A 15,232-nucleotide genomic window follows, 5' to 3' on the forward strand; every position below is an offset into this window, starting at 1 on the left:
AAGTGCGCCGTTGATTGACCTATCGTTAACCTGCACGCATGAGAACCCATACAGTTGGGTACTATATCTTGTACCTCCAGGAGTAATATTTTAAAGTTACTCAGAGACTTTTAGGAGACACGTGGCTTTTCAGTGCATATTTTCTTAGAAACGTTTGGAGTTGGACCACCACTTAATGAAACTTCTTTGAAAATAATATTAAGATCGGTGATTTGTGGATGAGATTAATTTTTTTTAATATCATGTACTGTATTGCATATAGATATATTTTAAGCCCATGATGAAATCACCTATCATGGAGATTCTCTCAATCTAAGTTCATCAACTAGAGAGACACGTATTGGTCAGATTATTAATGCCACGTGGTAAGACAATGATATTGGGAGTTGGATTGCAAAATATAACTGTGGAGTACACGATCCATAACGCTAACTGGTTAGCACACGATACGGTAACAACTATTGTTGAACGTGTCCATTAGGCGCATGTTAGCGAGATTTACCTGGCAAAGGCGCGTTGTGATAGCGTTCACGTAACGTTGAGAACTCGGAAAAATATAAGGGCTTGGTACTATCATGAATAGGATTTGGATTGGCAAATTTCCAATTTGGGTTTGGATTAAGATTTAAAATTAGGATTGTGTTTGTACAAAAGTATTGATCAGCCCAACTAACTCACAAGGGTCAACATCACACTTAGACCTCGTGATACCTGGTATGACATAGTAGGAGCTATCGGGATTTTTTACGATCAATTTCTTCACTTTCACGATTAAATTATACTTTGACGTTCAAGTTAATTTTCTATTTTAGTTGAATATTGATTTGGCTTGGTTCATTAGAACTGATTGATGGATCTATATTTAGTTGATGATGTACGGACCTAGGGGTCGATTCTTGACATGTTCCCCAAAAATCATGCAAAACACATCTTTTTCTTTTCTAGGTACTCTACAAGCTCAACGTGGGCATGGTGGCATGGATTGATGTCAATGCTCACAACTTTGGATTTTCCCTCAACAAGAATGGGATTATATGGATAAGACATGTACATCCCCATGCATATTGTCATTGCAGTGATGAGTGTGGTGGTTACTAAAAAATGAATTTCTTTGAATGGATGGGTGGTAGTTCCATTGAAACCAGAGGCGGAGCTTGTGGAGGCAATTGCGCTACACATCTTTTTCTTTTCTTTTTTTTAGGTACTCTACAAGCTCGATGTGGGCATGGTGGCATGGATTGATGTCAATGCTCACAACTTCGGATTTTCCCTCAACAAGAATGGGATTATATGGATAAGGCATGTACATCCCCATGCATATTGTCATTGCAGTGATGGGTGTGGTGGTTACTAAAAAATGAATTTCTTTGATTGGTTGGGTGGTAGTTCCATTGAAACCAGAGGCGGAGCTTGTGGAGGCAATTGCAATGCCCCCTGCCCAAGAATTTTGAGATACCCCTATATTTTTCAATGAGTCGTGCTAGAGTGACTTCAAGATTGTACCTCATATCGATACCCCTATATTTTTCAATGAGTTGTGTTGGAGTGACTTCAAGATTGTACCTCGTATTGCACGTCTTGATGTGAAAGTGCATAGGAGCCATTGATTCTTTTTCACTTGTATCTCAATAAAAAAGTATATATGGCTCTTATACGCTTTCACATCAAGATGTGTGATGTAAGATACAACTTGAGGTCACTTCAGCATTATTGATTTTCAACTAATAACATACCCCATTTGACCCCACTCCCTCATCTCCCTTCTCATTTGACCCCACCCTCACACCTTCATAGATTAATTGGAAATTACCTAAATATCATTTTTCTTCTACTTCTAATAAAAAATCTAGAGCTTGCCCCACAACAATAAAATCCTAGCTCTGCCTCTGATTGAAGCCAAACAATAGTAGGTGAGAAGGTTATAGAATGTTCTCCACTAAAACCATCGTATGGGAGAAAGGTGGGTATGAAATGTTCAATAAATTCTCAAAAACAAACAAGATTGTCTTCACGACAAAGCTCCTTGGTCTATGGGTGACAACCAATGCATGGTGCAAATGGGTCACCCTTCCTAAGTCTTGGACGTTGAATAAAACAATGTTTGGTTATGTGTCCCCCTCTTAGTCTTTCATTTCCTCACCATTGTTGTAGCTTTTGATCAATATGTATGCCCAAATAAGGAAAAAAGTGTTGGCTCTTTTCAGGGCCAAAAAAATTGCCTCATATAACCCTATCAATTAAGTATTGTAAAAAAGTGTGGTAGGGATTGACACGAATTGGTTGTAGTTATTTTGCATGTTCACGAATTGGAGTGACATTGGATTGCGGTTTTTTACATTTTTGATGTGGAGATGCGCACATAACTGTAAATGATACGAGTAAACACATCTACGATTATGTGCGCACCTCCACGTTAGAAATGTAAATATCATAATAAATCCAATGTCACTCCAGCATTAGTGTAAAATAAAACCCTTGACATGGTGTACAGTTTCTTAATTTGGGTTGTACAGTTGCTTAAGATCAATTAGGGTAAAACTAGAATTATTCTATTCTAAACTTACGAGGATCCCAATTACTAATAGTAGGGTGTGATTTTTTATATCGATCGGGAGAAAGAAAAATAATATATATACTGATAGCCATCCACCGCTTACGCACTATCAATTTTCCAATTTTCTCCCACATTTCTAAGTCATGTGTAAGGATTGGGGTAAAGCTATCGCATTTGCTCTTTCGGTCATGTTGATTCAGATCCGGGTCCAAATATTGGCAAAATAATATTTTCCATTGATCTCGATGATCATTATTGCAATTGAAAGGTGGTGTGAATTATTTTTGTAGATGATAATCCATTTAGTGTTTTGAATTATTATAGAACTTTACATATTATGTAATTTTACGAAGCATTTTGACATTTTTATTTAAAACACTTTGCAGAACGATGCAAGAAACAATTGATATAGTTTGATCACTCAACTCAATACTATACCGAATTAAACTAGTAGTACTAGTACCTTTGGAGTCCACTTTTGTCCCCGTACTATGAGTGAGAGGAAAAATGTAAAGATTACCGTTAAAGCAGGCCAAACAAGTCTTACTATATCCATGTGAATTACGTCCCTTATCTCTATGAATATAAAGAATTTTCCCCATTATTAATCACTAATAATAGAATAGTGGAATAATGAAACAAAGTCAAAAAGGGGTTTTCACCAAACGATTTTTATGACCCACTCCAACAAATCCACCTATAATAAGATCCTAATATGATTTGTGGTAGAATTGACAACGTTAAACACAAGCTAGATACGCAATTATTTCCTTGGAAATATCGAGGGGATGTTATTAGTGGAACATTGTAAGGATAGTAACATTATAAAGTTATCTAAAATTGAATTGAAGTGGTCAAGTTCATTTGTGATCAAGAGTGTTACCCCTTCATACAAGCAAGATGAGAAAATAACCCTATCCCTTCTATCATATGTTAGATAAAGAAATTAACTTTTTTGCGTGTAAACTAACCCCCAAAATGCACCTCCGAAGTCTTTAATTCTCACCCACCGCATAAAATGAATGATTTTAAGTTCTATTCGAAATGGATTCATTGAAGATGATATTAGGTCATTAATGGATGGAATGGGAAAAATAAGAATATTGAAGGGTGAAAAGGAAGAAATGAGTTGAATTTTCTTCTACACAATGAAGAAGATCGAAGAACATAAAATCTTATAAAAATGAGGAAGAAGCTTGACTAAAATCTTTGTCTAGATGAGCAGACAAAGTCTAGCTGTCGATCTTGATAAGACAAAATAAGTACTTCCAATTTTATTTTTTTTTTATTATTATTATTATTATTATTATTATTTATTTTGTAGTACTAGCATTTTGGTAATTTAACTTACGAAAAATCATTTTGGAAAAAAAAAATTGGCATCATTTCTCCGATAATCAAGTACATTGATTTTCAGTCAACAAACGAGGACATAGTTTTGCATTTGGTGGGGGTGCCTTGACTTTGAATGCTTTAGTAGCTACCTCAACAAAAATGAAGTATAGTGAGGTTACATAAGCTTTTATCATCTCTGCTCATGTTGTTATGGGTCTCTCTCTCACTTTTTTAGAATCTTTGACTTGAATTTTTCTTTTGAGGTTGTAATTGATTTTCCTTGAGTTTATATGCCCAAATCATCTTAGAAAACCTTCCTTTAGTTTATTGTCAATTAGGGTATTACTCCATTCCTTTTTTGCCTAAATATGATTTTTAAGAATTTAAATATTTGATCAAAACTTTATGTTGATTCAATTTTACAAAAAGAAAAAATCTAAATATTTTTAAAATTAAATCAACGCCTGCATAATTTTGAGAAGAACTCTAGGTTTTGGGAAAATTGAGTGCCCTTCTTTCTCAAATTGATGACACACGCCTCTTGAATTTGGCCATTCATGAAAGACTAATGTGATATCACTAAAATATCCTCATTTTTCAACCTTCATCCAAGTGATTTTCCACCCTAGAAGGGATAATGAATTTTCATCCTTCCCCTTGAGAGAATGATTTTTTCACCTCCTAATGCTATTGTCTCATGATTACCCTCACCTCCAAAATTAAAAATCATAGTTTTTACTTAAAGACTTGACCAATGTCCATGGAGTCAAGTCAAGTAGACAACATGCAAGTTGACTTGAATGGGTCAAAAAAAAAAAAAAACCAAAGTAGTGCTGGAACCTCATATTTTACTTCTTGACGTGAAAGTGGATAGGAATCATAGATGCTGCTTCACTCGTATCTTGATGAAAAGCATATATGACTCTCGTACACTTTCACGTCAATAAATGCCATATGAGGTTTTGGGCTGAGGTCGCTTCAGCATTATTGTAAAAAAATATACTAAATCTTTGACTAATGGCAAACTGACTTGAAAAAATCACTTCTACACTGAGGTCACTCCAGCATTATTGTTAAAAAAATACTAAATCTTTGACTAATGACAAATTGACTTGGAAAAATCACTCAACTTTTGAGTCAATTTGTGCATATGCCATGTTAGTGACTAGTGAGTCATTTTTAGTGGCTTTTTTCGAGTCCATTTATCGTGATTTTAAGTCTTTGTATATATATATATATATATGAATAATGATGAAGTGACCTCAGGTTAGAACCTTATATCACATTTCTCGATGTGAAAGTGTATGTGAATCATAGATGCTTTTCATTGAGATACAAATGAAAAAGCATCTATGGTTCCTGTCCACTTTCACATTAAGAAGTGCAATATGAGGTTCTAGCTTGAGGTCACTCTAGTACGGCTTGCTTGCTCTCTCTCTCTCTCTCTCTCTCTCTCTCTCTATATATATATATATATATATATATATATATATATATATATATATATATATATATATATATATATATATTATATATATATATAAAGTCTTGTTCAATAGTCAACATTAAAGAGCCAACCATTCCGTCCTATATGGATTAAAAGTTTCGGGATGAATTCATTTTTTGCAAGGATGATCTCCTCACAAAAAATGGATGAGTCCGTTGATCTTCAACTTGGAAACCACTTTTAATCGGGTTGGAAGTTTCAGAATAAATTGATTTTTTGTGAGATGATTCCTCACCGTAGAGATCATTATTAGAAGAGATCATATTCACAAAAAATCAACCCATTCCAAAACTTTTAATCTATATAAGACAAAACGTTGGCTTACTAAGTGTTGACTACTCATATGTATAAATATATATTGAAAATATTTTTTATTTTTAAATATTTAATTTTTGTTATTTAAAATCTATATAATAAAACATAACTGAGTTGCTACATTTTTGTATTTATTTGAAGTGGAGACAAACAACTCTTTAGTTATAGTTTATAATATAACAAATGTCTCATTGACCTATATCACACTTTTTTGTCTTTCCTCTTCATTATTTGTAATTTAATTATATCTCATCTTTAATTGATTTTATTGTTTTTCATTTTTTACCCTCTTAACCTCAATGTTTTTCTCTCCACTTTTATTTTATTTTTTCAATTTTACCCCACTTACCCCCAAAGAAGATGCCTAGGCACGATTGAACTCTAGTCTTAAAATCCAATTAGTCGAGTCAACTCAGCTTGAGCAAGTTCTATAAATTGGTGTGCTATTAGCAAAAGTTGATGTGGAGATAAAATCTCTTAAATAAAACTTGATGCCTTGATGTTTCATTTGATTCTAGAGGTAAGTTGGATACCTTTACAACATATAGTCACTCTTTTTGGTGAAAAAAAAGTACAAAAACATGGAAATCAAGTGTATAACAATTTTATTACATTTTCTATTTATATATATATTGTTGTTTAATTAACATTTTCTATTTACTTGAATCTAAGGGTATAAAGGTAAATTCATCAAATTGTTTTTAGGAAGTCGACCATATAACTATTTTCGTAAATAGTAAAAAATATAACTAATTTCGCAATACGACTGTTTTAGTATTTTCTAAAAGAATATTTAATCTTTCTTTCTCCTGTTTGGATTGTTAGTGGGAAATAAGAGAAGAAAAGTGGATGGAAGAAATGGGAAAAACATGTATTTCGTTCTTTCGAAAAGTGGAGAGACGAAGAGGGAAGAAAAGAGAAATAAATTTTATGTTTCAAATTTACCCTCATGAATTTCAAAATTTTCAAAGATAATTAATATTGATAAGTCAGCTATTGCTACTTATAGGGGTGTCAATGGATAGCCGAAATCCGAATTCGAATTCGAAAATCTGGATATTATCCGAAATTTTCGGATATCGGATTCGGATTCGGATGTTATTTTATAATTCGAATGACTTTCGGATACGAATTCGGATATTGCAAAATCCGATTCGATAATATCCGGTCCGATATAATATACATATTATGTATTCATGTTTTACAACAAAACTTTTATATATGTATATATAAGTGTCGTGTATGCATGTTATACAACAAAACAAAACTTTTTAACTTTATCTTCTCTCACGTCTCACCACCATGGTTTTTAAACTCGGTATTTGGTCTCGTCTCGTTCACCTCTGATACCGAGTTGACTCGGACGATACGTCTCGTCTCGTCGAGTCGTCTCGTTCAACATTAAAACAATGATTTTTAACCATTTAAAAAATCTGAAAAAATCTGAAAAATTCAGGAAAAATTCAGAATTGATTCCTATTAAAAAAAATGAACCCCTCAAAAAATATAAAATTAAAAAAAAATTATAATATACCTATCAATCAAATTCAAGGTAATTAAATAAGGATCCCGTTCAATGACTAACTTTTTGACAAAACATTTTTCAAAACATGAGTTAGAAGTTTTGGAATGGGCTGATTTTTGGTGAAGATGATCTCTACGGTGAGGAGATTATCATCACCAAAAATCAGCCCAATCCAAAACTTCTAACCCCATAAAAATAGTTTACAAAAAATGGACGGTCCACGATTTTTCAACTTGTAAACAAGGGTTAGAAGTTTTGGAATGGGCTGATTTTTTGTGAGGATGATCTCCTCACCATAGAGATCATCCTCACCAAAAATCAGCCCATTCCAAAACTTCTAACTCATGTTTTGAAAAATGTTTTGCCAAAAAGTTAGTCATTGAATGCTATCCATTAAATAAAACACATGTTTCCTAAAGATTAGTATATATTTCTAATGAAATTTTCATCAAAAAACTTCTAAAGAAAAAATAAAACAAATTATCAAAATACATTTAAGTATTTATCACAAGAAAGTAATAATATCACTCAATAGCTATTGCTTGTAAAAATAAAATAGAAATTTTCATTTTTAACTTTTTTTTCACAAAACTCGGTTGTCTCGGTTAACTCGGACGAGATTTTGAAAATCTCGTCCGATACAACTCGTTTGTCTCGCGAGTTAATGTAAAATCTGTAATATCTCGTTTGTCTTGGACGAGTTTTGCGAAAATATCGTCCGAGACGACTCGCATAACTCACGAGACGCGTTCGTCTCATAACTCATTGTGAGTTGGTCTCGTTCACAGCCGATACCGAGTTAACTCGGGCGATACGTCTCGGTCTCGGACGAGTTTTAAAACCATGCTCACCACACAAGATCCAGTAGCCATTAACGATCGGTGAGGGGGGGGGGTTTCGACTGTGAGTTCCATACCCATCATCTTCTCCGCCCGGCGACATCCAGGTACACATTTTCTTTCTCTCTTTCTCTCTCGGTAAAATCCGAATGACGGACCATAACCATCGTGACCGACAAGCTTCCAAAGATACACACCCCTTCTCTCTCACACACACACAATAAAACCCTATTTTATCTGATTTAAAGACTGAAATAGTCAGAAGAAAAACAAAATGAAAATCGATTTGTTTTTTTTACCGATTGGGAATGATGGTATTTTATAACAAATTTTTTTTTTCGAATCGGATATTATCGAATATCCGATACATTTTTCGAATTCGAATTCGAATGTTTGCTAGTGATATCCGATCGGATTCGAATTCGAATTTGGATATCATCATTTTTTTTCGGATTCGAATTCGGATATAGTAATATCCGATAGGATATCTATCCGTTGACAGCCCTAGCTAGTTACACCCCAAGTAAACAAATAAATTAACCCCTAGTGGTGTAGAGCGAAGGATCCGAACTCGAGTAGGAGACGACCTGGGGTATCCTCTCTCTCTCTCTCATTCTTCCGATTTTCTTCAAGAAACCCTTTTCAACGGCACACACCTTTCAAACCCTCACACGCGATTTTTTTTTTTTAACAGTTGGAAGTCATCATCTTCGATCTCAAGGTCATCAAGAGGTAATTTTGGTGTGGCGAGGTTGATGCGAGATAAGCAGACCAAAGAGCTAGTTGCCGTGAACTATATTGAAAGAGGCGAAAAGGTTTGTTTCTTAGAATGATAGAATTGTTTGAAGTTCCTCGATTTTACAGTTATTGTGAATTAGAGGTTAATTATTGGTTCAGATAATCGTAAATCATGTGAATATTGTGGAAGGTGAAGACATCTATGAGAAACTAAGGAGACAATCCGAATTTGGGTTTTGTTTGAGTTTTCTTTTGGCTTGAATTTTGCTTCGAGAATTTATGGTTATTGTTCTTTCTTATTAGAAGCTAGTTTTACTTAGTTTGATTGTCTCTGTAAATTGAATATTTTTATGAGTTTAATGTAGTCTAGTTTTGTCGAATTTAGGTTTTGCTTGGTTTGGAGAAATTTATAAGCGGAGAGTTCTGTCAGAAAACTCTGCGATGTGAAAGTTTCCACCTTGGTTAAGAATGTGTTAAGTGGTTTAGTTGGAAGGTTTTTGAGTTTTATTTGATTGGAGAATTTTAGTTTTTGGATTTTATTTGAGCTAATCAGCAAATATTATCTAATTTTATCACATGACAAAACAGTTTAAAGATGATTACTAAAGAGAATGATGAATATGGATCATAGTTACCAAGCCATGCTTTTTGAGTCCATTATATGATTTAGTCAGTACCATGGTTTAAAGTTTCATATAGTTTCGAAATGTCTCGGCATGTGGAGAGAGAGAGAGAGAGAGAGAGAGAGAGAGAGAGAGAGAGGTCGCGTAGAGAAGCATTTACAATTTTGTAAAGTTATTAAGTAAACATGGTTTTTTGATTTTGAAGTCATCTCGTTCGTTGGATTACGCCCGATCGAACGACTATGGTTTGTAGGATAAAACGTCTGATAAACAAATTGATGCCGAACGGCTCTCGATGAATATTTATCATGTTCTTTATAAATAAGTTTAGGTGTTTATTATATTTTGTATTATTATACAAGTAGAATTTTGTTCTTTAGACTATGAAGGGTATAATAGTTATTTGGATTAAAAATACTATTGTTGGTATGATATTTGGTTGGAAGATGAATATTTATCATGTTCTTTATAAATGAGTTTAGGTGTTTATATTTTGTATCATTGTACAAGTAGAACTTTGTTTTTTAGACCATGAAGGGTATAATAGTCATTTGACAAGAATAATTTATCTTCTCTTCTCTTATGAATCATAACCAAACAAGAGAAACTTGGTTCTTTCTCTTCTCCTCTTTCAATCTAAATAGGGTGAAGAGAAACTAGTCTTCTCTTCTCTTAATGAGTTTCTCTTCCTTTCTCTTCTCTCAATCCAAACAGAGTATAAGGGTATAAAGGTAAATTCGTCAAATTGTTCTTACGAAATCGGCTATATAACTATTTTTGTAAACATTAAAAAATATAACTAATTTTGCAATATAGTTGTTTTAAGTATTTTCTAAAAGAATATTAGTCGTAATGTTACTAGTCCTCTATAAATAAATAAATAAATACCCAACAACTAAACCCTAAAGCTCAAGACTTTATTCTCTCCTCTTCAAAGGTGAGAAGATTTCCATATATTGATCCTCTTATTTTTTCTTAAAATTAAAATTCTTGAATATTAGATCGAGATTTTTTCTACTTTTTCGATTGCTCTGTTTAAATTTCATTATTCCTGTGTAGATTTCTTTGGACGAACTGTCCTTGATAAGCTCTAATTCATTCTTCTTGATCAGTTTTTGTTCAAGGTGCAAAAACCCTAATTTCTGTTTTTCCATAAATGGATCCTCAACCTGAACCAGTAAGCTACATCTGCGGAGGTAATATTGATCTTTTAATTTATTTTTCTTTGATTAAAGTGAATTTCTTGTTATTAATTTGTATATATTCATGTCCGTAGTTCCAAGTCAATGAGTTTTTTTAAAATGTTTTTTGGTGGTCCATTTCTCTTGTTCTGAAGTATCTTGTTTGGATGATTAGAATGTGGAATGGAGAACACTTTGAAACCAGGTGATGTGATTCAGTGCCGAGAATGTGGTTACCGCATCTTGTACAAGAAGCGTACCCGCAGAAGTAAGCAATCTAATTGATTAATTTATCTATTTTATATATTTATTGGTTCTGCCATATAGTTTCAAGGCAAAAAATTTGTCACTTTATGATTTGACCGTAGCCCCTTTGATGAACTCGCTTATAAATTTGTGTATTATATGACGAGTTTGACAGATTCTTCAGAACTCATATGATTCATGGTTGAGAAATGGTCTTGAGTTTTTGAGTAAAAGACGTACAATACACGTTTAGTCCACTAGAGATTTTCTTGTTCACATGATCATACTCCCCTAGAACTAAAAAGGGTGGTAATTATCCTTTTAAATGTGCGAAATTTGGGTTACGGATTTTTAAGAAATACTTACTAGAATATATGTCTCACTTTATTTTTGAAGTTGCATGTTTCTTAGATGTAGTGTTGAAGTTCAAAAAGGTTATTGTTACCTAATATTATATTTTTTGGGATGATAGGGATATTTGTAGACTGTTTTGCCATGCACTATTTTTTACATGTTTTGGTAGGGCTACCATGGAGATGATTTGAGGGCATTGTAGTTAAAACTTGGTTGAGGTCAGCCCTTCGGCATGTGCCAATCATCAGGTGGTCACCGTGGTTTTAAATCTCGTCCGTACATCTCGGTATTGTCCACCAATGAGACGGATAGACAAGTCAAATATATCGGACGAGATTTAAAACCATGGTTCATTTTTCTCATTTTTGTATGAGACGACTCAAATGTATCGAAAAACTCGTCCGAGACAATTCGGTCTCGTTCACGGACGAGACGTCAAAACAAGTTTTAAAACCATGGTGGTCACCTGGGTGCTAAGTGTTACGTGCAACTCAATATAGTTTGTACTCTATACACAAGTAGAATTTTTATAAATAGTTTGAATAGATTCAACCAGTTTCTTTCTTCCGTTCACTTTAACCTTATCTATAAATAGTTTCAATAGATTACTTTTAACTTAGTTCTCACCTTTGTTTATGTTTTGAAGTGATACGTATCTCATTTTTCCAGTTTTAGGAGAGTTTGTGTTCAGCTCACAAACAATCTTCTCTCACTTCTATTTATAGTTTTGATTGTTCTCGCCCTATTCTTTCTCTCAGGCTTAATTGATAGGGTCCAACCATTCGCTCCTACTTTGTTAACCACCTTTCTTGAGTGAACTTGCATATCTCTTTCTTACCTAGGACTAGAATTGGCGGCTAGTCTCTGTCTTCATGATAGAGAGATTTTATGTACAACACAAAGATTGTTTCTCCCTGGATTGGTAAATAACTTGTGAACGGATTACTTTCTTTTTCCCTTTTTCTAGTTTCAATGTAGGGATTTTCTATGAAATATGCAAATAATCCTCTTTTCTTTGTAGCTTTCTTACTGGGCTTCTGCATTTAAATTTTCCCTTCCATTTTTACTTTATCATTCTATGACTATGTGCTTTATACCTTCCTTCTTTAATCTTTTTTTTGTTTATTATTCTTGTCAATTTGCCTGAAGGACCTTTGTTACCTAGGCACTGCCTAGTTTTTTTTTTTACACTACATTGAGGGATGATTTTTTTAATTTTAATAACATTTTCCTAATCATGGAGACCATCCTTACATATCTACCAACAATTGGTTCAAAGTTTTTTGGTGAGATCAATAGGTTATATGGTTAGAATTTTAGAATTATTTCATTCTTACAGGAATCCTATTTCTCTTAACTATCGTGAACCACATTCACAAATAACCTGCCCTTTATACTTTATAGCTTATATTACCATCATCATCATGATTTGCACATTACCACAATTTTTATTTTTTTTTGACAATTATAAGTTGAGTCGTGATAATATGACTTGCCAGTTGGCATACTCAATTGACTGCCTGACGTGACAAGTCCGGCAACCGTAGATCTCTACTCCTCTGGATACATGATTGCACTTCCCCGTAAAGTGTATCCTGAGGCATACAGATCTACGGTTCCCGAACTTGTCCAAATCAGGGAGTTGATTGAATATGCCAACTGGCGAGTCATATTATCAGGACTCTTATAATTTTTATTAGAAAGCAAAGATATAAAAGAGAGCCGAGGAGGTCAAGGAGACATGTAAGAGACCTCAAAAGAGGTAAAAAGGAATACCCTACCCAATATTGTTGGATTCCGTCTGAATATAAAGTCCTTGAAAAATAGCATCCTACCCTTTAACTAGGTTAGATTACTTATACATTTGAAAGCAATGGTGTCTAACTTCTAACTATGAAATAGGGAAAATATTGACCAATGCAAAGTCGTACAAATCCCTAAACATTTGAAGAAAGAATCCCATATAACTCTAGCTAAATCATGATTTAGCAAAAGATGGCTAATGGATTCATCATTGGCTTTACAAAAACAAGATGATAATGATTTCACGATGACTAAACAAATGATCAATTGTCAGAACTTCTCACTGGAATCAGTCTAGGCGAAAAATGTCACATTTGAAGTGATTTTGGGCCCCTAAAAAAAATAGCAGGGAAATCAAATCTTGTAAACTGCAATCACTTGTTGGCATCCATGGGGAAAATGGGTGTATAGCTAAGAGGAGACTACATTAAAATTTATTCTGAGGTTAACATCCCAAGTGATGCTTAAAATCTCATTATGTTCTATTTAAAATAGCGCAGAGCTGTTGGGATTTTTAGGACACTAAAAGCTCTCAAACAAGGATTAAGAAATGGAACAAAGAAGAGCTTGGAAGGATGGCAAAATAGAGTTGTTTTTTGAGGACATTTTTTTTAGTATATAGATAGGAGGAAAGGAGCTTGATTGAGTTATAGTATCGAAGGAAAATGACAGACTAGAAAGTAAAATATCATAAATTAGCTAAGAGGGTAGGAAATTGGTTGAAGGTAGAAATCTAGAATCAGATGGTTGGATGGGGACAAGAATGCCAACTTCATCCATTGTATCATGAACTTGGGGAGCAACGGAAATTTTCTTTTCCAAATTGGTCATGAGTAGATTTTATATGATGGTGAAATCAAAGATAAGGGGGTTAAAATCTATTGAGTTGTACAGAGTGTCACATTTTCAGACTCAAGCAGGATGGTTGGAGTTCAATTATATTAGTTTAGACTAGCGCTCTTGGTTGGATGATCTAATCATAAAACAAATCTTGAATGTAATTGAAGAGGTATAAGGTGACAAAGCTACTAGTCTTGATTGGCTTTTCTTTTCTTTCTTCAATAATTGTTGGGAGGTAATGAGGAAAGATTTGTTGAAGACACTGGGTGCTATACATCAGTGTGAAACCTCTTTGCATCTCAGATGCCTCCTACAAAGCTCCTTATTGATTAGTTTTGATTCATGGTTTCGTTATAGTTATCCCTGCTCCCTATCTGCACTGTTTTATTTTTACCTGCCTTCCCAACTTTAACTGTATTTGTTTTTTTTTTACTACACTTGTTAAACATTTCATTGACAATTTCCCCTTATATTTGTTGCAGTTGTTCAGTATGAAGCACGCTAAAGAAGAGATTGGGATAGGCTGGAGCATACAAATTTTCTTGAACAATAGTTTTATTGAGTATGCCCAGTCCTACTAAGCCCATGATAGTTTATTTTGTCTATTGCAGTCATGCAGATGGTATATGTAGCTAGAAGACTTCTACACAACACTTAATATAAAACCATATGGTCTATATTTGGAAAGGCAGCTTGTGTGTGGTGTCTTAAAATTTGAGGTCTATGAACACTTAATATTTCAGTTATCGAAAACAGCCAAGTTGGTATTACACTATTCTGGCATCAACTCATGTATTTGAATGCTTTTCATATAAATATTTACGTAGATTTGTTGGAACTTACACGGAGATGTGACTTAGTGTGCTGATTTAAGGTGAGGATGATCTTGCAAGGTAGAACCTCACTAGTTTGGAACTTCTAATCTATCAGTTGCTCAATCAAATTTTTTGTCAAAATGATTGCTTGATTCTTCTTCTCGGGCATGTATCAATGGGTCAAACAAAGTGTTTCACCTACAACTGATAAGAATGAGAATCGTTGGATTATAAATAGCTGGGTTTATTGGCTCTTGGTGGTCTCTCACAGTATTTTCGTAGGCTGAGGCACTTGGGTGGCATGAAAGTGCAAGTGAGATGGCTTCTCTTACTCATGGAGTGACACAGAATTTGTGGATATACTGTGAGTTGAAATCAACCATTCAAATCGTTAAGATCAACCATTCAAATCATTGATCTTGACATTTAAATAATTGATCTCAGTGATTCATTTTCAAATATCGGGATTGATTATTGTAATGATTTGAATTGTCTATCTTAACAATTTGAATCATCGATTTCAGCCAATTGAAAGTGGGGTGAAGGGACATCAAGAA

General features: G+C 33.9%; 1 protein-coding gene across 3 annotated transcripts; it reads left to right on the forward strand.

Moving 5' to 3' along the window:
• Positions 1–8,082: 8,082 nt before the first annotated feature.
• Positions 8,083–14,702, forward strand: NRPB12 (DNA directed RNA polymerase, 7 kDa subunit). 3 transcript variants are annotated; one of them, XM_086439038.1, is made up of 5 exons: positions 8,083–8,182; positions 8,770–8,890; positions 10,549–10,632; positions 10,793–10,885; positions 14,343–14,702. In XM_086439038.1, exons 3-5 carry the CDS (start codon positions 10,593–10,595, stop codon positions 14,363–14,365), a joined length of 156 nt encoding a protein of 51 aa, XP_086295164.1. In that variant the 5' UTR covers positions 8,083–8,182; positions 8,770–8,890; positions 10,549–10,592; the 3' UTR covers positions 14,366–14,702. The 3 variants fall into 3 exon arrangements, with proteins under 3 accessions (XP_086295164.1, XP_086295163.1, XP_086295165.1); XM_086439037.1 differs by lacking the exon at positions 8,083–8,182 and adding an exon at positions 8,508–8,667; XM_086439039.1 differs by lacking the exons at positions 8,083–8,182; positions 8,770–8,890 and adding an exon at positions 10,311–10,373.
• The last annotated feature ends 530 nt before the right edge of the window (positions 14,703–15,232 follow it).

This window comes from Akebia trifoliata, chromosome 4 (assembly GCF_017979445.1).
Source record: "Akebia trifoliata isolate Shusen 1 chromosome 4, ASM1797944v1, whole genome shotgun sequence".
NCBI classification, from domain to species: Eukaryota; Viridiplantae; Streptophyta; class Magnoliopsida; order Ranunculales; family Lardizabalaceae; genus Akebia; species Akebia trifoliata.

What these genes read in the sequence shown, in the direction of transcription:
- NRPB12 (XM_086439038.1), top strand. Translation starts at nt 10,593, where the DNA reads ATGGATCCTCAACCTGAACCAGTAAGCTACATCTGCGGAG. An exon ending in AGTAAGCTACATCTGCGGAG is followed by an intron (nt 10,633 to 10,792) that starts GTAATATTGATC and finishes TTGGATGATTAG; the next exon opens with AATGTGGAATGGAGAACACT. An exon ending in CAAGAAGCGTACCCGCAGAA is followed by an intron (nt 10,886 to 14,342) that starts GTAAGCAATCTA and finishes TATTTGTTGCAG; the next exon opens with TTGTTCAGTATGAAGCACGC.